The 22,233-nt window shown below is 36.5% G+C and overlaps 1 protein-coding gene across 1 annotated transcript; it reads right to left on the reverse strand.

Annotated features, from left to right (window-relative positions):
- Positions 1 to 18,629: 18,629 nt before the first annotated feature.
- On the reverse strand, positions 18,630 to 20,743 carry odd (odd skipped). The gene is made up of 2 exons (XM_073971234.1): positions 20,382 to 20,743; positions 18,630 to 20,246 (listed from the first exon to the last, which is right to left on the reverse strand). The coding sequence occupies exons 1-2, from the start codon at positions 20,446 to 20,448 to the stop codon at positions 19,039 to 19,041; spliced, it is 1,275 nt and encodes a 424-aa protein (XP_073827335.1). The 5' UTR covers positions 20,449 to 20,743; the 3' UTR covers positions 18,630 to 19,038.
- Positions 20,744 to 22,233: the final 1,490 nt, after the last annotated feature.

A 22,233-nucleotide genomic window follows, 5' to 3' on the forward strand; every position in this document is an offset into this window, starting at 1 on the left:
ACAAATATAGTCCATATTTAAACCTGATCTATATCTGGTAGATATATTAGGATGTGTAAAGTATAGACCAATTCGGCCACTTCCTTCAAGAGTTACCGTACGGACAATTTTTCCGAACATTTTTGAACTTTTGTGGGGGAGGTACCTGAAGGAGTGGACCGGTATGGCTTATCTTCAGACTTAAACTATGTTTGGACAAAATATTACTAAGACCATATTTTGGACCGAATCGGCAGATCCGTTCGAGAGTTATCGTGCGCTCCAACCACCTTACACGGTGTCATAGGGGTTTTTTGCAACTTCCATGCTATTTTCTTAGGAAGTATGGACTTGCCCCTAATGAAACTTGTACCGTTGTGTGGAGGGCAGTGAATACAAGTTGCTAAAACAAAAATCAAAGCGATTCGAGAGATGGCCCTAAACTGAATTTTTCCGAAATTTTGTGTGGGTGGTTCCCGAAGGAGTGGACCTATTGAGACCATATTGGAACCTCATATTACTCTGGTAGAATGTTTAGACTATACAAAGTATGGACCAAATCGGTCACTCCCTTCAAGAGTTATCGTGCGCACATACTTTCCGAACATTTTCGAACTTTTGTGGAGGAGGTACCGGAAGGGGTGGACCGATGTAGCTCACCTTCGAACTTAAACTAAGTTTGGGCAAAATATTACGAAAGCCAACATTTGAACCGAATCGGTTCATCCGTTCGAGAGTTATCGTGCGCTCCAGCCAGCAGGACAGACAGACAGACAGACGGACGGACATGGCTAGATCGACTCCAAATTGTCTGAAACACATTTCGTCCAAACATACTTGGGGTCTAAACCCATTATTTCGATGAGGCACATTTTCATCGTATCAAAGTGTATATACCCTCCTTAGCCTAAAGGCTGAGGGTATAAAAAAGTATGTAAATTCAGTAGAGAGAACTCACAATATTTACAATAAATTTTAAATTTTTACAGAGTATAAAATGTAAGTCCTCGAATATTAAGAATTGAAAATAAACCATATCGAAGTTTTTAATCATGTAGGTCCACGTTATAGTATATTCCAGAATTGTGAATACAAGTTGCTACAACAAAAATCAAAGCGATTCGAGAGCAGGTCCTAAACTGAACTTTCCGAAATTTTGTGTGGGAGGTACCCGAAGGAGTGGGCCGGTTGAGTCCATATTGGCACCTCATCTAAGTCTGGTAAAAATTTCACGATGTGCAAAGTATGGACCAAATCGGTTACTCCCTTCAAGAGTTAAAATGCGCCCAAATTTTCCGAACATTTTCGAACTTTTGTGGGGTAGGTACCCGAAGGAGTGGACCGATATGGTCCATCTTCGAACTTAAACTAAGTTTGAACTAAATATTACGAATTCTTACGGTTGCTTCGTTTAAGAGATATCGTGCGCACCAGCCAGCCAGACATACAGACGGACAGACATTGATAAATCGACTCCAAATAGTATGATACGGATTTCGTCCAAACATACTTGGTTCTAAAACCATTATTTCGATGAGGCACATTTTGCCCGTATGAAAATGTATATACCCTCATTAGCATAAATGCTGAGGGAATAAAAAAAATTAGGTCGCTGTAATCATTAAGAGCTTAAACAGCACTTAAACAACAATTTTGAACTTTTGGTGGGGACGACACCCAAAGGTGTTGTTCGAAATGACGATATGCAAAGGTTAGCATATTGTGAGTCACTCTTTTTTAGTTGGCCACCATAGGATTTTTAGAGCATTAGGGCCGTTATGTCAGTGCTTGCCACGAACAAGTTTTAGCATTGTACTTAGTATCACAAGGATAGTCCTTGGTAAAATTTCAAATCGATATTTGAACAGCTCTTAAACTGCATTTAAACAAACATTAGTATACACCCTCGTAATATTTTGTACAAACTAAGATCAATGTCGAAAATTTGCATTATCGGTCCTCTCTCTCGGACACCTCGCCCTCGCTAAAATGCTGAGCAAGATAATTCTATAATATTTCTACCAGACATAAATCAGATTCGAATATGGACTATATCTGTGCACTCCACCTGGTACCAGGTACCTCCCACACAAAAGTTAAATTTAAGACCTCCTTTCTAAACGAATTGATTGTTTATACCCTACACCACTATGTGGTGAGGCTATTATAAGTTGGTATTGGCCAAAAAGTTTGTAACGCATCGAAATAATGGTCGTAGGCCTATACTTATATATACCAAAATGAATGTCTCGGCGTGCTGAGTCGATCTGGCTATGTATGTCCCACGAAATTTTTGGGGTTGTTTCTGGAGGGGAAGAAGCCTATTGATTTTGCTGATGGTCGGATCATATTCAGTGGTTGGAATGGGCAAAAAAAACCTATGAGGGGAAAACACACAAGGTTTTCTTCTAATACGAATATCTCCGCTTCTATTACACAGAAAAAAAATCGGCGATAAAAAATAATTATCATATTGACGAAATTTGATAAAATCATTTGATACCTACAATAAAATTTTAATATTGACTAAAATATTTATCGATTTTTTATATTGAACTGATAAAATTTTTCACATATTGACATATCAAGCAAAAAGTTGAATATTTTGACATATATTTTTGTCAATAGGTGAAATATTTTATCATTTGTATTTTTACTTTGTGATCAAATAATTTTATTGAATTTTGTCAATATGACAACTTTTTTATCGCCGGAAAATCGATAAATTTTTTATTGAATCTTTGATTTTTATTGTCAAATGTTTTAAATTTTTTTCTGTGTACGAGTATTCCAAAACAAAGCCTGATAATAAAGGTGGAAAACTGCACCTTTACAAGAATGCAAAGTAGATATCGCAAAATTAGCTAATCCAACCCAAGTTTTCATTTTTGGGATTTGAATTGTAAGGTCGAGTATCACAGCTTCCAAAAGCAACGCCTGACTATGAAAACAGAATATCCAACCTTTTCAATGATGCAAAGTAGGTTGACATAGGTGGTCAAACAACGGAGATATCGCAATAGCCGTTATTGCACGAAATTTTGGTAGTTACATAATATTCAGGAGCCGGAATGGGCAAACAAATAATGTGGAGCAAAATTCAACTTTTTATTCTTCCAAAAGCAAATCCTGTCAATAGAAGAAGAAACGTTCACCTTTAAAAAGATGCAATGTTTTTGTAGTTACGCTACAGGTCGGAATTTTGATCGGATCGTAACAAAATTTTGAAGGCTGATGGGGGTCCCAAAAACGAGGGAGTCTTTTGATTTTGGTGATGGTCACATAAAATTCAGGCGGCGGAATATTCACCCAGCAAAAAAGTCTTCCCAAAATAATGGGTTTTATCAGGGATTTCAACACACTTCATATTTATACCTCAGCATTTATGCTAACGAGGGAAAAATGTGCCTCATCGAAATAATGGTTTTACATCCCAAGTATGTTTGGACAAAATCCGTTTCACACAATGTGGAGTTGATTTAGCCATGTCCGTTCGTTTGTCTGTCTGGCTGGATCGGAGGATAACTCTCGAACGAATCAATATTTTGTCCAAATTTAGTATAAGTTCGAAGATGGATTATATCGGTCCACTCCTTCCCGAAAATGGGCCATATCGGTCCATAAAAATTCAAAAAGTGTGTGGTCCTTGTACCAGCTCTATGGTCAAAAAGCTCTAAATTATACGGGGACCAACTGAAATAACTGGTGGGCGCTATATCTATCGAAAGAAATGACTCCCAAAATAAGGTCCACTTCCAAAATTGACTATATCGGTCCATTCCTTCCGGTACCTTCTTCGCAAATAATTTTTTGTTGTGTAGCCGGCATTCGAACTTTCCATAGATGAAATTTTCAATTCACACAGGGTATATGTCTGTCGTCAAAGTCGACCTCCTGAATTCTTAATTTTTATTGAAATCTTTACTCTGTATAATGAAACTAATACTGTCGAATATTACTATAGAAAAAGTAAAGAATGGTTTCAATATATTTTCAATTATATGGGCATATGGTCACTAATTTTTGGGCACACTTTGTCGATGTTACCCAAAGAATTTAAAAAGATACTGAACAGAATTTTAACAACCCGCAGAATTTGGGTAACAAATGCATTTTGCAATCACCTGCTCCTCAGTTTTGGCAAACGGCCAAGAAAATTGCCTGAAAATTACCAGAGACTATGGGTCCCGTGCCGCCTTGTTGTGGCATACTTTTGTCATAGGGTCTGGCAGAAGTAAAAGAACGACTCATATTTGGGCTCCCATACTGAGCAAGCGTGTGTGTGGCATTGTGATCCCACAAGGGAATAGCAAACAGAACAATTGCCAATTGTCTCTGGCACATATTCATAAAGCCTTTGGAAAATTAAAACCCAAAAACAAACCATATAATGTGGCTTAGATATGCGTAAATAACACCTAAGGTTTTGGACAAAAGCGAACATTGTTCGTGTCACAAATCCGGCAAATGTTTTGAGTAAATATTTTGCAAAAAAAAAAATAGAAACAGAAATGACTTCATTTGTCCAGGAGAGAGAGAGGGGAGTTTACAAAACAACAAGAGGGAAGGTGTGTTTTGGGTCACGATTGTTGGCCAGAACATTTTTGTGTTCTAACATTATACGCCTGTCAATGTTCCATACCGGCATACTGTGTCGCCTCAACAGGATATGCCAAAGAAATTTGTGAAAAATGTTGGCCAAAAACCCTTGGCCAAATGTCTTAATGTGGCGGTGATGCAGTTTTTGTTGTTGTTGGTCTTGTTTTGGAAATTTGATGTGTTATTTAGCAGGATAACAAGCTGAACTGATAACCCAAGTGAGCATTTAATAGACAAACTCAATGTTGACGAGTAGGTTTCTTGCTGTTCCCCCGTGGGCTTTATGGCCGCCATGGCATGGTAGACCAATCGTTTGCACGACCATCCTTCTATCTTCCCTTCTCCGGCAGGGTTTGTTTTAATATCTGCCTGTTAATGTTGTTGTCCTGGTCATTACATGCTCAGCAGCAAATCTAGTAGGAGAGCTCAACATGATATCCATCCACCTATCTATCTGCTGGCCCATCCATGAACGACAACAGCAAAAGGATCAACACGCCTTGTACGAGGACGACGACTACGATCAATGCCCCCAATTGATTTTGCTGGCCGACTACAACCGGGCACTGTTTGTATGCCAGGCATTAGTTACACCCCATACACCACCATTGTTGTCCGGGCACAAATCCTCATTGCAACTGGCCAAAATATTTTGTGAAAGTCACAGCGGGATAATATTCAGCAGAGTGTACACAATGTGCGATTGCGTGCTGCTGACACTAATAAACCTCAGCTTACATGACAACAATGAGAGAGTGAGTGAAAGAGAGGGAGCGAGTGAGAGAGCTAGCAAACATATTATCCTTTATCGTCCTTTGGCTGATTGTTTTCGTTGGTCAACAATTAAACGAATCTGTTCCGCAACTTGGGTGGCTTATGCCCAGCAAGAGTCCTCCCTGTATCTATTGGGCATCACGAAGATGGATTGTCGTCTCTAAATTGGATAGATGGATGGATATTGAGATGGATAGCTGTCAGGGATTTTGTATATTACTATTCTAAATATGACACATTCAACAGCTCTCACAGAGAAGAGAAGAAGGAAAAAAGTGAGCCATAGGAATGTCCTGGTCAAAACAACAACAACGAGAATTTTTAATTATACCCATATCGAATGTTTGGAGTTGTTAACAACAGGAATCCACAAAAACAAGGACAACAAGTACTACGAACTTGGGCCAATCTTTCCTGGCTTGTTCTTGCAGAACGTGTTTCACTCACGTTTATGTTCACCTTAATTTTTTCTTAGGAAGTGGTTACTCAGGAAAAGGAAAACCAACAAAGATAAGGAATTGCATATTCCTGTTTTCTGTCCGTCCGTCAGTCTCCTTGGAGGGTGGCCTTCACTTTTAATACTTCTTCTTTTGGCACGAGTATTTTTGAATGAGTTTTGGATATCTTTTGTGTGTTGTCCTGTCCTGTCACCATTGTCTCCTGTGCGTTCCTGTTCCTGTGCACACTTTTGTCATTTTGCCAAAATTTTTCGGGTAATTTGTAACACAAATTTTCTCCTACTTCATTGGAAATTAGGCCAAAAATGACCTTGCCAAACGTGCTGCTTGTGCCCCCTTGCCAATCGAACGAAGAAAGAAAGTCGGAGATAACATAATTAAGCAGAAAATCAGCATGATCGTGCTAATTATGTTCGTTTGCAGTGTGGAGGACCGACCACCCATTTGATGAATGGAATTGTGTTGGTGGGCTGACATTGTCAAATCGTCCTTGTTGTTCTGACCTTGCAATTTCTGTTACGTGGGGGAGTTTCTGATAAATACCTTGGAATACCAAGAAAAAATTAAGACATTAGTGTGGTGGGCCAAATTTGTTTGGTGACTATTTCAAATTAATTGGGAGAATACTTAATTTGTCCTTGGAATTAAATTTTGAATATTTTTATAAATTAATTGTCGGCGGCTAGGACATGAGAATCTTCTCTTTTACAGTTTAATCAACTGAATTAAGGTATTTATCATGACCTAAGGAGTTGTATTGAAATCTTATATTAAGCTAAGTCACACACATCCAACCAATATCTACAACCGTTTCGCAGAGGGTAACTCCCAATACACATTGGGCCCAATGGCAGGTTTCTGAGGCAAAAAGTCTAGTTTTGAAGTCATATATTTGTATAAATTAGTAACGGGATTAGATTCTTAACACTTTGAGCCACTTAGAAACAAAATCATTTCAACCTGGCAACGCTTCGTGGTCACATACCGAGCTGTCAAAGATATTGCATGTTACTTTGTAAAATTTTATAAAAATTTATCCAACGAAGAACAAATTTGTTTCGCTCGGCAATTAAAAACCTCTGATTTAATAAACAGTTTTTTATTGGATAAAACGTGTAAAGGTATATAAATTAATATTCTGATTAAGAAATAAAAGAAGTTAGATTTGGTAAGGAATATTTGAAGTAGACTTGTGGTGTATTTTTTGTGTAGTTCGTATTGTAGTTTAAATAGTTTTTGGAGTAAAACTCGCGGTATTGCGACGTATTGTCGAAACTATATATATCTGATAGAAGGTAATAGTGAGTACTATATGTGTAAAAAAATTTCATGTCCGTATGGATCCGAATACTTATAGAAAATTACTTACAGATAGCGTGACACTTAAAAATGTGGATATTTTAATTTATTAGATTGGGTTGGGACTGGACGATGCTCAATATGACACAAGTCGCCAAATTTTATAGTAATCTTATCCGAGTTACACCAAGCATTGAAATCTTCAATATTCTAGATCTTTAAATTTAATAACTGGTACTACAAACACCTACTAAATTTCAAGATCTTAACCTGTAATTATAAAGTTTTCAAATAACGGACGCGATCGCGGTTTTCTACTTCCAAAACATAAATTAATGATAGAGGTCACAATTACTATTGTTTTGTATACCAATGCGTCTAATAATCTCTGAGATTTCGCGTTTGGCTAAAACTTGTTGTGGGGGAGGTCCCCCACCCCCTCCATTTTTCGGTATAAAAAGTACCTTACGATCTATTCTCAGACCTTATGAATCTACAAACAATATTTTATCAAATTCGGTCCAGCCATTTCAGAAGATTTATATTTCGAACATCATTGTATACCTGAAAAGGTTTCTATATATATATGTAGATATATATCTGAACCGATCAGAGCCAAATTTTCAGGACCTGATTCTAACCTGAACAGGATTTACCATATCAAATTTTAAGGCGATCGGATGCAAATTGTGACCTTTGTGGGGCTTAAATATAAAATCGGATTAAATCGGATGAAACATATATATGAAAACTATATCTATATCTGAACCGATTCTTACCAAATTTTGCTGAAGTACTTTTATGTCCATTATAAACATTGGAACGAAATTTGGTAGCTCTAGCTCCTTCAAGTGGCTTGTTGCCTCAAAACCCTGTCATTGGGCCCAATGTGCAATATTATAAAACTGTACTAGAGATATACATCAAATTACTTAAAATCAAGAGTTCTACGATGCTAAAGTCGCCCTAACCTGACTTTATATATTATATATCTTCAAATCTCGGACTAAAATATTTCATTTTATAGAAATAAAATCACTTTATTTAGAACATATGATACAGACCACTGCCCCCACAGGAGTGGCAACAATCAACCTGTATTAATTACCATCCCAAATGTCACTCTAAATATTGCCACGAATTCACACTAATTAATCTTTGAGCTAAGCTCTAAAAATATTTCTTAGAAATATTCACGCAAGAATATATCGAAAATACAATGGAAACCTTTCGTTTCTACTTTAAAGAAGGTATTGGAAACTGGGAAGGCCTTTCTTCCATGTAGAACTTGAATAAAACATTTGGAAACACCCAAATATATGTATGTATTCAATGTGTACCCAGCTTTAAATATACTGAAGACTCAAATTTAATGGCAAATAGTATACCATAATACACTCGCTACTTGCAGTGGAAAATATGTTTTAAATATTAATATTCGGAAAACAATATTGATCATAATAAGGAAAAACAAGTGAGATAAGGCTATAGACGGGACGGGACCGACTAGGTGACTAACTGCATCAAAATAATTGATAATTTTATATTTGACTACTGTCGACAATGCATTTGGTGCTGATTGAAGGGAAAAAGAATAGAAGCAGGTGTATTTGTCATTAAAATAAGACATACTTAAAAATATTAAATTGTATTTCATTTTGCAATAACTATGATATTTTACCATCAATGTCAACATATTGGGTATTAATTTAAAGTTCAGGGTACCTATTCTGTAACTTTTTAACAACTTTACTCATTGTTTATTTTACAACAATTTTATTTGTTTGTTTTGTAGTGGTTACAAAAACAAAAGACATATTAACAACTTTTCAATTGATAAAAGTTACAGAATAGGCCTACTGATGGTGTAGTTCCAACATCTCCCATTGAAATATGTTCAAAAAAAGCAGAGATATTTGGGCATATTTATCCATATTTCTAGTATTTTACCACTTTTCGTAACACAATTGGGATCAATTTAAAGCTCAGAATGTCTTGATTAATATAGGCCACTTATGTTGAAATGCAACCAACCAAATCTGGAATATTCGTCAATACAATTCAAATAAAACAAGTAAAAAAGTATCAGTCGGCTTTGCCGACAGAGATATACCTTCAGCCTAAGTGAATTGAAAATGTCATCTACGGTTAAATCGAATGTATTTAGGGTCTTTTCAGAATTTTGAGCACTTTTTGAACATTTGAACTTACTGACAAAAATGTGTATTAGGATTAAAGTTCAAAAGTGTTGCAGAGGAGGTACTTAAAGGAATGGACCGACACAGTCCATTATAGAAGTGGATATTATTTTGGGAGTCATATCTTTTCGATAGATTTCGCGCCCACTAGTCATTACAGTGGGTCATCGTACGAGTATTACTTTTGGATCAGTATCACAGGAAGCATGGACTTGTCCACCGAAAATATAATATCGCTGTACACAGGACCACAACAATCTTAGAACAGACCTTAAACTGCATACACATATGTTGAACTTTTGTGGGGGAGGCTCCGTAAGTTACTTCGGGGAAATTTCAGGAACTAAGACTATGACAGAATATCACGAAGGGCAAATTTTGGACCAAATCAGTTGATCAGTTCGAGAGTTATCAGCACGATATAAGCACGGAGAGCACCTCCAGCCACTAGATATGGTGCCATAGAGGCTTTTTACATCTTTCGGTCTGTTTTCTCAAGAAGTATTGGCTTGAAAACACTTTTAACGTCGTAATTGAGGCAGCGAATGCAAGTTTCTTCAACAAAAATCAAAGTAATTTTTTGTGATAGGTACCCGGAATAGTGGACAAATATAGCCCATATTCGAACCTGATCTACATATATTGGTAGATATATTAGGATGTGTAAAGTATGGACCAAATCGGTCACTCCCTTCAAGAGTTCTCTTGCGAACAAATTATCCGAAAAAATTTTGAACTTTTGTGGGGGAGGAACCTAAAGGAATGGACCGATATGCCTTATCTTCGAACTTAAACTTAGTTTGGACAAAATATTACGAATTCCACATTTTGGACCGATTCGGCAGATCCGTTCGAGAGGTATCAAGCGCTCTAACCATTACACACGGTGTCACGGTTTTTTTTTTTGCAACTTTCAGTCTATTTGCTCAGGAAGTACGTACTTGCTCCTGATGAAACTTGTACCGTCATATAGGGGAGAGTGTTTTTACAACAAAAATCAAAGCGATTCGAGAGCAGCTTCTAAACTGAACTTTTCCGGAATTTTGTGTAAGTCTGGTAGAAATATCACGATGTGTAAAGTGTGGACCAAATCGGTTACACCCTTTTAAGAGTTATCGTGCGCATACATTTTCCGAACATTTTCGAACTTTTATGGGCGAGGTACCGAAAGGGGTGGACCGATATAACCCATCTTCGAACTTAAACTAAGTTTGTACAAAATATTCCGAAAGCCAAATTTGGACCGAAACGGTTGATCCGTTCGAGAGTTATTGTGCGATTCAGCCAGCCAGACAGACAGGCGGGCGGACGGACAGTGATAAATCAACTTCAAATTGTCTGGAACGAATTTCGTCAAAAAAAACTTGGGGTCTAAAAACATTATTTCGATTAGGCAAATTTTGACCGTATGAAAGTGTATATGGGAAATGTTGCCAATTATTTCATATTCCATTTCCAAAAAATTGAATTTTTTCTTTTCGCGCTACATTAACAATTTTTGGTACATAGGTTAAGAAAAAATTTCCCAGTACAAATCCGCTCGCGAGCAAATTTTTGGTTGTTGCGGACAAATGTTATCGCGGTTTTACTCTGCTTTTAAGAAAAAAATATTATAAAAACGCTAATTATTTTATTGAGCTCAATTGTCACTAAAAAGTTATCACGAAGTGACGTCATTAAGTAGATTGCATAATATTTGTAAAATGTTTCACAGCATTCGCGGAATTTACAAAAAATTGACAAAATTTTAAATGTAATCCGAATTTTTTGAAAATATAGGTCCATTTACCCGTCAAAAATTACAAAAAAGTAACAGTTTTAAATAAAGACTTCACGATGAATCAAATGAGACAAGACTTATAATCATCGGGATAGTAGTTAGAATATTATAGCCAAAATAAGCACATATCTGTGTTACAAAAAACAAATTTTGCTTTGGAATAATAGTTTTCACATGCATTCTAGAGTTGAAAATATTGGAAAAATTCTATAGGAGTACTTCTTTTATTTTTCTTGAAACTCCCAAGAAAATGGGCGGATTTTGCTTTATCTACATTCACATAGAAGGTTTCCCATTGAGGAAAGTAATCGGGTTGTTGAAATAAATCATTAGACTTCTTAAACGGAATAGAGTTCAAATAAACCGATTTAACTTATATGCATTATTAAAATATGTGTAAATCGCGTAATTATCAAAATCGTTTTGTCCGCATGTGATTTTCATTTTTCGAAATATAATTTGGACGCTAAGATGTAGCATCGGCTGCATCTTAGCATTAAAAACCTATAAAACATCGCTAATTTGCGCAAAGTTCATATAATTTCGTTTCGCATCCGGTTTTAGTGTCACCATGAAAATCTGCATCGATATATATCTATTTCAAGGGGATTAATCAGGAACCGTGGATGTAGCATCACACACTATTTTTTGGGATAAAATGAATATAGCTCCCTTATAAGTGAAGCTTTTAAATCAATGTTTCCCCAAAAGCGAAGATGCTGCACCAGTTTTTCGTAACAGTGGAAACGACCCGCAGAAAGCGCGATAAAATGCGCGATATTTTCAAAAACAATTTTAGGTGATTTTCTTGCCTTGGAACTTCTCGTATCTCGCGTTTCGTTTTGATGTCCAGTGATTATATCAGACTATATTAGAAGGCAATTCAAGGCCTTCTGTATGTAATTTGCGCAAAGAATTCTGCGGAATCTATTACCTTCCAGCGAAATCTGAGGAAAAACGTGCATTATCGACGTCCAGGAAGGTACCCAGCAAAAAATCCTCGTTACAAACCTCCTTTCCCACCCATTATTTTAACAAGGGTTATTTTGTAACCACTGGAAAAGGAAGATGGTAACCACTGAAATAAGTAGATACTGAGTAGATTCAGATTACTTATTTCAGTGGTTACAAAATAACCCAATATATCGCGCGACATGCCCTTGTTAAAATAATGGGTGGGAAAGGAGGTTTGTAATGAGGATTTTACTTTGGGGTGTACGTAAACTTTTGTCCCCATCATTTTTTGGTTTTTGTAAAATTTACCGTTATTTGTATAATGAGAAGAATTAAAACTGCATACTTGGAATTTCATAAAAAAAACATTACTTATCCTACAACCCGAGATTTCTAGGGTGTATGTCAACTTTTGTCCCTGACTGTATATCAAATAACTCAGAATCGCGTGTTCTACAATCCTACATACCTATGATGTTTTGAAAAACCTGTTTGCGGAACGAAATTAGTAGAAATTTTAAAAAAAAACACTTAAAATCTGGCTTCAAAATGTCGGCATCATTTAATGGTAGACGCAGATAAAATTTGGAAAAGTTATATATTGCTGAAATGATCCTTGTTTAGTTAGCTTCTACTTTTACTTTGACACGAAAATCGGGAAAAGTGTGGTTTAATCAGAAATCGAGAGAAAACAAAAAACGACACGTTGCACAGTGTCCGATTTTCCAAAACACCTGGCCAAAAATCGAAAAAAAAAATTATCAATTTACACTAAAAAGGGTCAGATATTGTTTATAGGATCCCAGTGCGTGTAGTTATGAAAAAATATATACATTTCTTGTTTAATAAGTGGGTATAAAAGCAGGTCGAAGTGACCCTATTTGGATTTTTTTCAATATTTAAGTTGTTTATAAATCTATGATAATATGCAAAATAAACAACGATTATTAAATATTTTCTTTTTGTAATTGTAATGAAAGGTATGTGAAACGTATTTAAGATGTTCAGTGTCGCCAATGAATTGTGCGTTCTTTAATAATTGATGTCCGTACTTGTTAATTTTTTTTTCAAAATCAATTTTCACAATAAATTATGAAAATAGTTGTGAGTAAGATCGAGTTGGGCCGTGTAATTTATCATTTCATAAAAAAGGAAGGGTTTTTTTTTACCAATTTCCATCGATTTTCTTTCATTCAGAATGTCAGAATATAGTATAGGGTCACTTTCTGGCGTTTGGGTATAATTTGGAGTTTTGGTATATTCTAAGACCTATAGTAAACTTTTATGGCGAACAAATTTCTAGAATATTTTGGTCTGATCCGATCACATTTTATAGGAGATTTTAAATATTTGTGGGAAAAGGGACCAAAAGGACCCCTTTTATGACCCGCACGAGGGTTAATTTTTTTAAGACAAATATTCCTTGCATTCTTGTTAGTAAATTTGCCAAAGACATTATACACCTAAAGTGCAAGGTTTCCAAGTGATCTTAACTCAAATATTTCCAAAACTGTAGAAATGGTGGAAGCTTGCAACCCTATTTTAGTTTCTTGGTTTTTTGGCAAAATTGATACCGATATTTTCTTGGTATGTAATGCAAATAGAGATTTCTTTTCTTTGGTAACATATAGTGAAATTTAGCAGAGAACATTTTTGTCTTTGACGGCATTCTTCTAAAATGATGCTTTGTATGACAATTTTGCCAAAACTCACATGAAGTACGCCCTTAACCCTAAAATGTGTTTATAATTTTGCATATTTCTGGAGTTTAGGTAAGGTATAGAGTTTTGGTGTATTCTAGGACCCATAGTAAAAATTGATGGCGAACAACTTTGTAGAATATTTTGATCCGATAAGATCACATTTTATAGGAGGAGGGACCAAAAAGACCCCTTAAATGACCGCCTGAGGGTTAAATAATATCAAAAATGTAATCAGCGGCCGGAAAAGCATAAGAACCAAAGGTTAGGTGAAAAAATATTCTTTTTTAGAGTTTTGGCCAGGTTTTTCGTAAAATCGGACACTGCGCGTTGGCTTCAACCCATTTTTATACCCTCAGCCTTTAGGCTAAAGAGGGTATTTACACTTTGATACGACCAAAAATGTGCGTCATCGAAATAATGGTTTTAGACCCCAAGAATGTTTGTACGATATCCGTTTCAGACAATTTTGAGTAGATCTAGCAATGTCCGTCCGTCTGTCTGTCTGGCTGGTGCGCACGATCAATCGATTCGGTTCAAATTTTGGGTATCGAAATATTTTGTCCAGATTTGATTTAAGTTCGAAGACGGGCCATATAGGTCCACTCCTTCAGGTACCTCCCCCACAAATGTTCAAAAGCTGTCGCAAAACTTGTGCGCACGATAACTCTTGAAGGGAGTAACCGATTTGGTCCATACTTTACACATCCTAATATATATACTAGATGTAGATCAGGTTCGATTATGGACTATATTTGTCTACTCCTTCCGATAACTCCCACACAAAATTTTTTTAAATTAACTTTAAGACCTGCTCTCGAATCACTTTAGTTTTTGTTGAAGCAACTTGCATTCGCTGCCTCAATTACGACAGTAAAAGCTTTTGCAAGTCCATATTTCTTGGGAAAACAACCCGAATGGTGTAAAAAAACCCCTATGGCACCATATGTAGTAGTTGGAGAGCACAATAACCCTCGAACTGATACACAGAAAAAAAATTCATTCAATATATGAATAGTGTTCAAAAAAATTTTCCAATGTTCAGATTTTTGTATTTTATGAACCTAGTTCATAAAGCAATAAATACCGGTTTCTTTTTTGAATGAATCATAAACATGTAATATATGTATTCTATTTTGCAAAATATGAACAAATTCATTTATTTCAAAATAATTTTCTTTAAAGAAAAAAAATTTGCTTATATTCCAAAACTCTTTTTATATTTTTCAAAAAATTATTTTTTCTATGCAATTTTTTGTTTTTTTATTTTATTTTGAAACTATTTTTTTATTTTATTTTCAAATTAGTTGTTTCTTATTTAATTTTGTAATTCCTGTTTTTTTAAAGGGTTCTCTTCTTCCAATTGATTTTCCTAATTAATTATGTATCTTGTAAATCAGAACAATGTGAACCATACGTACATACATACTGAGTCCATCAGCACTAGTTTGAATTTATAGATGTTGCATTTATATTAAAGTAATTCAAAAATTGTATTTGCGAATTAATGCTATTTATATGGAGAGTGTTTTCCGAAAACAAACGAAATCTATGATGGTTAGTTAGTGTGGTAGCGGTGAGTAGTGGTGGTTGTTTAGGCTGTTGTGCTTTGTTGACACGCAGTCAATGTGCGTGTAGATATGATGGAGGGGAGGAAAGACAAAAACAATAGAAGCAAATCCACCATATCTTTGTAGGCAAAGCACAAAAACCGGTTTTGCCAGAAAATAGTGGTTAACGTAGGAGAAACTATGAAATTTATTTTTGTATTTTAGAAAAGCATTCATACTTTTGCAAAAATAGTATTGTGTGCATGAGTAAAAAAAAATGTCCATTCACTTTAAAAGAGGTACGTTCAAATTATGAACTACAAAAATTATGAACGGAATTAGTAAAAAATTCATACTTTTGTTTTTTCTGTGTAGACCGATTTGGTCCAAAATTTGGCCTTCGTCATATTTTGTTCTAACTTACTTTAACTTCGAAAATGGCCCATATCGGTCCTTTCCTTAGGATATCTGCCCCACAAAAGTTCAATATTTGTGTCCAAGTGCAGTTTAGGGTCTGTTCGGAGATCCTTTGGAAATTTATACCGATGATGTACAGCCATATTAAGTTTTCCGTGGACAAGTCCATGCTTCCTGGACCCACTGAAATGACTAGTGGGCGCGGTATCTATCGAACTTTAATCCTAATCCACATTTTTGTCGGCAAGTTCAAATGCCCAAAAAGTGCCACAAAATTCTGAAAAGACCCTAAATACATTCGGTCTGTCCGTAGATGAAAGTTCACATAGTCTGAGGGTATATCTCTGTCGGCAAAGCCGACTGATACTTTTTTACTTGTCAAAATGTAATTCAAAGGACAAATAAAATATTCAATCAATTAATTTTAAATAGTCACCACACAAATTTGACCCACCAACACTAATGTCTTAATTTTTTCTTGGTAATCCAAGGTATTTATCAGATACTCCCCCACAAACAGAAATTGCAAGGTCAGAACAGCAAGGACTATTTTACAATGTCAGCCTACCAACACGATTCCATTCATCAAATGGGTGGTCCTCCACACTGCAAACGAACATGATTAGCACGATCATGCTGATTTTCTGCTTAATTATGTTATCTTCGACTTTCGTGATTCATTCGATTGGCAAGGGGGCACAAGCAGCACGTTTGGCAAGGTCATATTTGGCCTAATTTTCAGCAAAATTTGAAGGAAGGGGTTCCATGCGATGACGTGATTTCATGGTATCTTTTGCATTGGTTCAAACGAAGTCGTGAAAGATCCGATCTTTTCATTAGCATTTAAACCAATGCAAAGGAATTCGTAAAAGATCCGATCTTTTCATCAGCATTTGAACCCATGCAAAGGAAGTCGTGAACGATCTGATCTTTTCATCAACATTTGAACCCATTCCATCGATCCAATAGATATGAATTATTTGTTTTTATTTATTTACATTTTTCGAAATATATAAGATTAAATATTTGCAATAGGCTTGATGTTGTCGGATACTCGAAATCACAACCAACGTTGTTAAAACTCTCGTCATTGCAAAGGGTTGGTGAAAATGACATGCCAAAGCATTGGTGAAAATGGCCTGTCAAAGCATTGGTGTAAATGACATGCTTTGGATCCAAAAATGAATAACATCTTTTGGGGTCCACGCATATATAAAATTCACCCATGATTGAATGGCATCTTTGGCATCGAACATTTTGCTGGGAGTGTAAACGATGTGTACGAGTATGTTGAAGCTATCAACACTAGCTTGAAATACTATATGTTGCATTTATAAAAATGGTATATGCGAATTTTATAACCCAAACAAAAATCCCTTAGAAAATCAATTAGAAATCGGATAAAATTCGAAACAAAGATTCTTATGATTCTTCCGAAATTGTTGAGAGGCTTCGGACATTCGACATTTGGTTTGCTGGGTAATGACAGTTTACCGATTTTTATGATGCTTGGAAATCAATGTTTTTTCTAGCCACTTGTATTAAATACTTTCTCTGAAACACTTAGCCCAACGTCATTTCCGATTGGAAGAGTCAATTTAACTTTTACTAAACTCTCGAACTGAATAAAATAAAATGTTGTACAATGTACAGCCTAATATTTATTAGCGGTAACTGCCGATTTCCCATATTTTTTACCACGTCTTTAATCAAATTGGTTGTAAATTGGCTATTCAAAATCTCCTCTCAAAATATTGTTGATATCTGTAAATTTGTATTTGAATTTATTTGTATCACCGCCTATATAAACGCGATTTTAGTTATTAGAAAATTTAGGACCATTTTTTGACAAGTTTTCCACTCCAGGAAGTGCTATATATTTTTCGGCAAGTTCAAACTCATCGAAGAAAGGCCACAAAATTCTGGTATTCGGTATAATGTCCATAGGCCACTCATCTAAATCCATAACGTTTTTAATTCCCAACTCAACGCGAGTATCTCCCCTGCACACTTCAAACAATTTCAGATCATTTAAATTAAAACATATTTTTATATTTAATTTTTTCATAAACATTTATTTTAACATTTATATTTTTTTTAAACATTTGAGATCAAGTTATAACAACAACCAAAATTATTACATCAGTTTACTATATTTACAATTACAAAAAAAGTTTAAATACATATAACTTTACACCATTTATTATACTATTACATGTTTACATTTATTACAGTCTTTATATTAGGGGTGTTCACCATTAATCTACAGAGAAAAATTTGTGCTAAACTACAAACTATCAAGGTACACATTGGTAAATAAAAGATAAATAAAAATTAACAAAAAAATGCGAGTAAACCCCATTCAAACCCAAAATATGTAGTGTGAAGAAGTGATAATAAATTACAAGTCATGATTTTGTTTTTGGTTTTCACGTGTTTGGAGGTGTGTTTTGAGATTTCTTTTATTTTTAAATATTTCTCTTTTTGTGTGTGTGTTTTTTCTTAAAGTTATAATTAATACTATTTTTGTTGGATATATTTCATTAACTATTATTTATATTGATCTATAAAAAATAACAAAAAATAAAGGGTTTGGTGCTTTGGTATACAAACAAAAATATTGATTGGTAGGTAGAGGTTATAACAAAAAAATATGTGTATTTTTTATATCAAAAAAAAATATTATATTTATTATTATTTTTTTTTCTTCTTCTCTTAATATACATATATAGTGTGTTGTTGGTATCATTCACAGGCATTGTTGTTGCTGCTGTTGTTGTTGTATGATTATTATTACTGTTTTGGGTTAGCAATAAATAATGATAACGATGACTGAATGACTGACTGTGGTGGCAGGCATGAACACGCCATAAAAGCTTAACACAGTTGTTTTGTTTTAATAAATTATTTTGTTGTAGTCGTTTTGGCGTCTGGTTTTCCATACATTCATTCCTCACTCTTAGGGTTTTGGTTCCTCTTTGGTTTTTTTAAGTGTTAAGGGCAAAGGGGGCCAATAGCTGCTGATGACCCCTGGTTTGGCCTTTGTTTTATTTAATAAAATGTTGTTGTGCGTGCTTGTACACGTTTTTTCTTCCTTTTTTGGTATTCGAAAAAAGACCCTTCTCCGTGTGGCTTCGATGGAGCCATTCCGTTGACTTCATTTCTCCTGAAGTCTAGATCCCATTTCCATGTGAGCCCACCCACTCTTTCGGTTGGAAGGGTAGAACAAGAACAAAGCTAAGCCAATAGCAATTCGCAGGCTAGGTGTTCCAATCCACAAAATTGTTTTAAAGGGAAATCCACGATTTGCTTCCCAGGCGCTTGTACCGCTTAGCGGCTCATAATTTCATCAATGGTAAAGCCCAAGCTGCGTTTGGGTTTGACAATGGAGGAGGGGGTTGAGGAGGCCGACAAATCCAAAATGGGTTGCTGGGGATGTAATAATTCGTCGCTGGAGTTGTTCAACGATTCAGGTTGACTGGTGTTCAATTCCTGGGTTGAAGTTTCACTTTTCAGATCACCGCTGCTGTTCAGGCTGCTGTTGGCCAGCTGGCCTTCACTGTGGCTTTGCAAATGGGCCTTGAGATTGGCCCGTTGATTGAAGGAACGATGGCAGATGGGACACTTGTGGGGACCCTCTTCCAAGTGGGTGATTTTGTGCACCGCCAAGGTGCGGGATTGACAAAAGCCCTTGCCGCAGTCACCGCACTTGAATGGCTTCTCCTTGGAGTGGATGTAACGGTGATCACGCAAATGATCCTGGCGACGGAAAGCCTTGCCGCAAATGTCACAGGAGTAGGGACGTTCATCGGTGTGGGTACGTTCATGGATCAAGAGGTTGTAGGATTTGGTGAAGTGGCGATTGCAGTACTTGCAAATGAATTGTTTCTTGGGCCGGGTACCGGCAGCCCCGGGGGCACCTGGAGCTCCCAATTTCATGGGTGGTAGGCCGGCACAGGCTCCCAAACGGGCAGCGGCAGCTGGATGCAAACCATGTAGAGCACCGGCGGGATAGGGACGCATGCCATGCATGGCTGGATGGCCGGCATGGACATGGGGGTGGGCATGGCCATGAGCATGGGCATGGTGATGATGTTGTTGATACAAGGCAGCATTGCGTATCCATTGATTCATGAGCATGGCTTGGTGTTGGGCGGCCAAGGGATCGGTAGCAACGGCGGCGGCATGCAAGAATTGATTGGCAGCAGCTGGAGCATAGGGCATGGCAGCGGCGGCGGCAGCATGGGCAGCCTGTTGTTGCTGGTGATGATGCTGTTGTTGCATTTGCAACCACAGACGATGTTGATGCTGCTGCTGTTGTTGTTGCTGTTGATCCATCATGGAAACATAGCTGCGGTTATTCGAAGAAGCTCTCAACTGTTCCATTTCATAGAGGGCACCTTCTTTGGGTCCAGCAGCCAAACCGGTACTGTTTCTACGCAAAGTAGAAATGTCCGTCGGCGTGTGGGGTGGTGTGAGAATGGGTGATAGACTGCTTTCGCGTTCTTCTTTTATGTTCAAATAATCCGCAGAGAAATCTAAAAATTTAATTGAAAAACAACAAATTAGTTGATGTCACTTTAATCCACAAGAAGAAAGGGAGAGGAAATAAAAATATTTCCAAATTATTCTTTTTTTTTTTTTTTTGCCGTCGGCATTTCGAAACCACCTACCTTCACGAATGTTCAATTCATCATCGACGGTAATGTTGCTGATGGGTGAGGCTGATGTTGAAGACATGTTTGTTTGTATTGTTGTTGTGGTTTTTGTTAAAATTTTATTTGGTATTCCAATAGTTGTTGTTGTTGCTTGCGATTTTATTAAACACTTTGATTTTTCTTAAATTTTCACTTTCAATTTTCTTTGCGTTTTGAAAATTTACGTAAAATGTGTTTTCTTTTTAAAATTTCTTGAATTTCTTTTATTTTTGCTTTGGTTTGATTTTTCCGAGTTTTAGTTTCGTTTCTTTAACTCAACTTCTTTCTCTTTGGGATTTGCTGTGTGTTGTGTACACTTCAAGGTGTTGTAGTGAACTGAATTCAAGTTGGTTCCCTGCTCAAGACTCAATCTCTTGAAAATGTAAAAACTCTCTCTAGTAAAAATAACAACAAACACACACGCGGGGCAAACTCTCAGGCAAAGTAACATCACCCTCAATACTCACAGACAAAAAACAGAGAGCCACACACGCACAGGGAGTGTTTTTCCCCGAGACAAAGAGCAAGCAGCATTACTACTCCCAAGGGAGCAGGGTGGTGTGAGTGAGTGTGTGTGTGTGTGTACGAGAGGCTACCGATAATGAACGACGGAGGACGCTGAGAATAGTGGAAGTCGTGTGTTGGTAGTCGAGGTAGTGGCTGACTCTTTTTTTGTTGAGTTAAATTACTACTGCTGAGTGCCTCTTATTTGTTGTTGTGCTCACTGATAGTGGTAGTTGTTGTTGTTGCTACATGGCTTGCTTGTACAACTGGTTAATTTTGTGTATCCTTCATTGTTGTTGTTGCTGCTATTTCTCTTGCTGTGCGCACAACGTGTAACAGTGGCCAACAGTGTGTGTTCGGTATGCAGCCATTGTTGTTGTTCGTGTTTTATACGGCAGCCAAAAAATACCCTATCAACATGGATGGTCGTGATGGTGGTGTTTGTGTGTTGATGTTACTGTTGTTGTTTTATTCCCAGGAAATGATGATGGCCATAGAAACACGCCCACCTTGAATATTTTCTGTTAAAGCACACACGATTGGCTGTTAGGTCCCCCCACAAAATTTATCACAACAAATAAAGGCAGCTATGGTTGGATGTTCATCATGTGGGGAGAGAATGTGATAACAGTAAGCAAAAAAATTGTTGAGACGAAAAAAAATGGTGCTGATGTTGGACGACGATGATGATGGTTCATCCCCAAAAAAACTCAAGCAGCAGCTGCTGCCGCAACCGTTTAACCAGCCCCAGATGCAGCTGTAGAAGCAAAGAAGCAGCAGCAGCAAAGCGGAAACTGGTAAAAAGCTGCCGGTTGACGGCATGCTGCCACTTTGGACGACTGATGTTTGTCATCATGCAAAGCCATCAAAAGGGAAGAAGGAAATACACAAAAAAACTTACAGGGCGATAGAGATTGTAGCAAGGACATTATGTTCTGGCAGGATAAACTTAACACTTTAAACAAAAAAAGAAATGTTTATGGGGGAGAAAGAATATCCACCCCATCATTTTTGTTTCCCTATAATGAAAATCATCTGAACAAAGAAGAAAAAAGGGCAAATATAATTTAATTTTATATGTTAATTGTTTATTTAAGTCGCCTTGAAGGCAATGAGGCATTTAAGCGCAAAACAATTTCATTTAAAGATCCTTTCCATCATCAAAGAAGAAGGGCAACATCACATCAAAAATATAGAGGAACATAAACTAAATTAACTGCTATAATAACATATTGCAACGGGGAGAGTTTATTACACTTTTTCTTGTTTGTTGAACTAATTTGTCAGTGCGTTTTTGTCATCATCATGGTAGGTAGATGTTGTT

The sequence above is a fragment of the Musca autumnalis genome, unplaced genomic scaffold, assembly GCF_047663935.1.
Source record: "Musca autumnalis isolate F117 unplaced genomic scaffold, ASM4766393v1 scaffold_2, whole genome shotgun sequence".
NCBI lineage: Eukaryota > Metazoa > Arthropoda > Insecta > Diptera > Muscidae > Musca > Musca autumnalis.

What these genes read in the sequence shown, in the direction of transcription:
- odd (XM_073971234.1), bottom strand. Translation starts at nt 20,448, where the DNA reads ATGTCTTCAACATCAGCCTCACCCATCAGCAACATTACCGTCGATGAT. An exon ending in TGAATTGAACATTCGTGAAG is followed by an intron (nt 20,247 to 20,381) that starts GTAGGTGGTTTC and finishes TTAAATTTTTAG; the next exon opens with ATTTCTCTGCGGATTATTTG.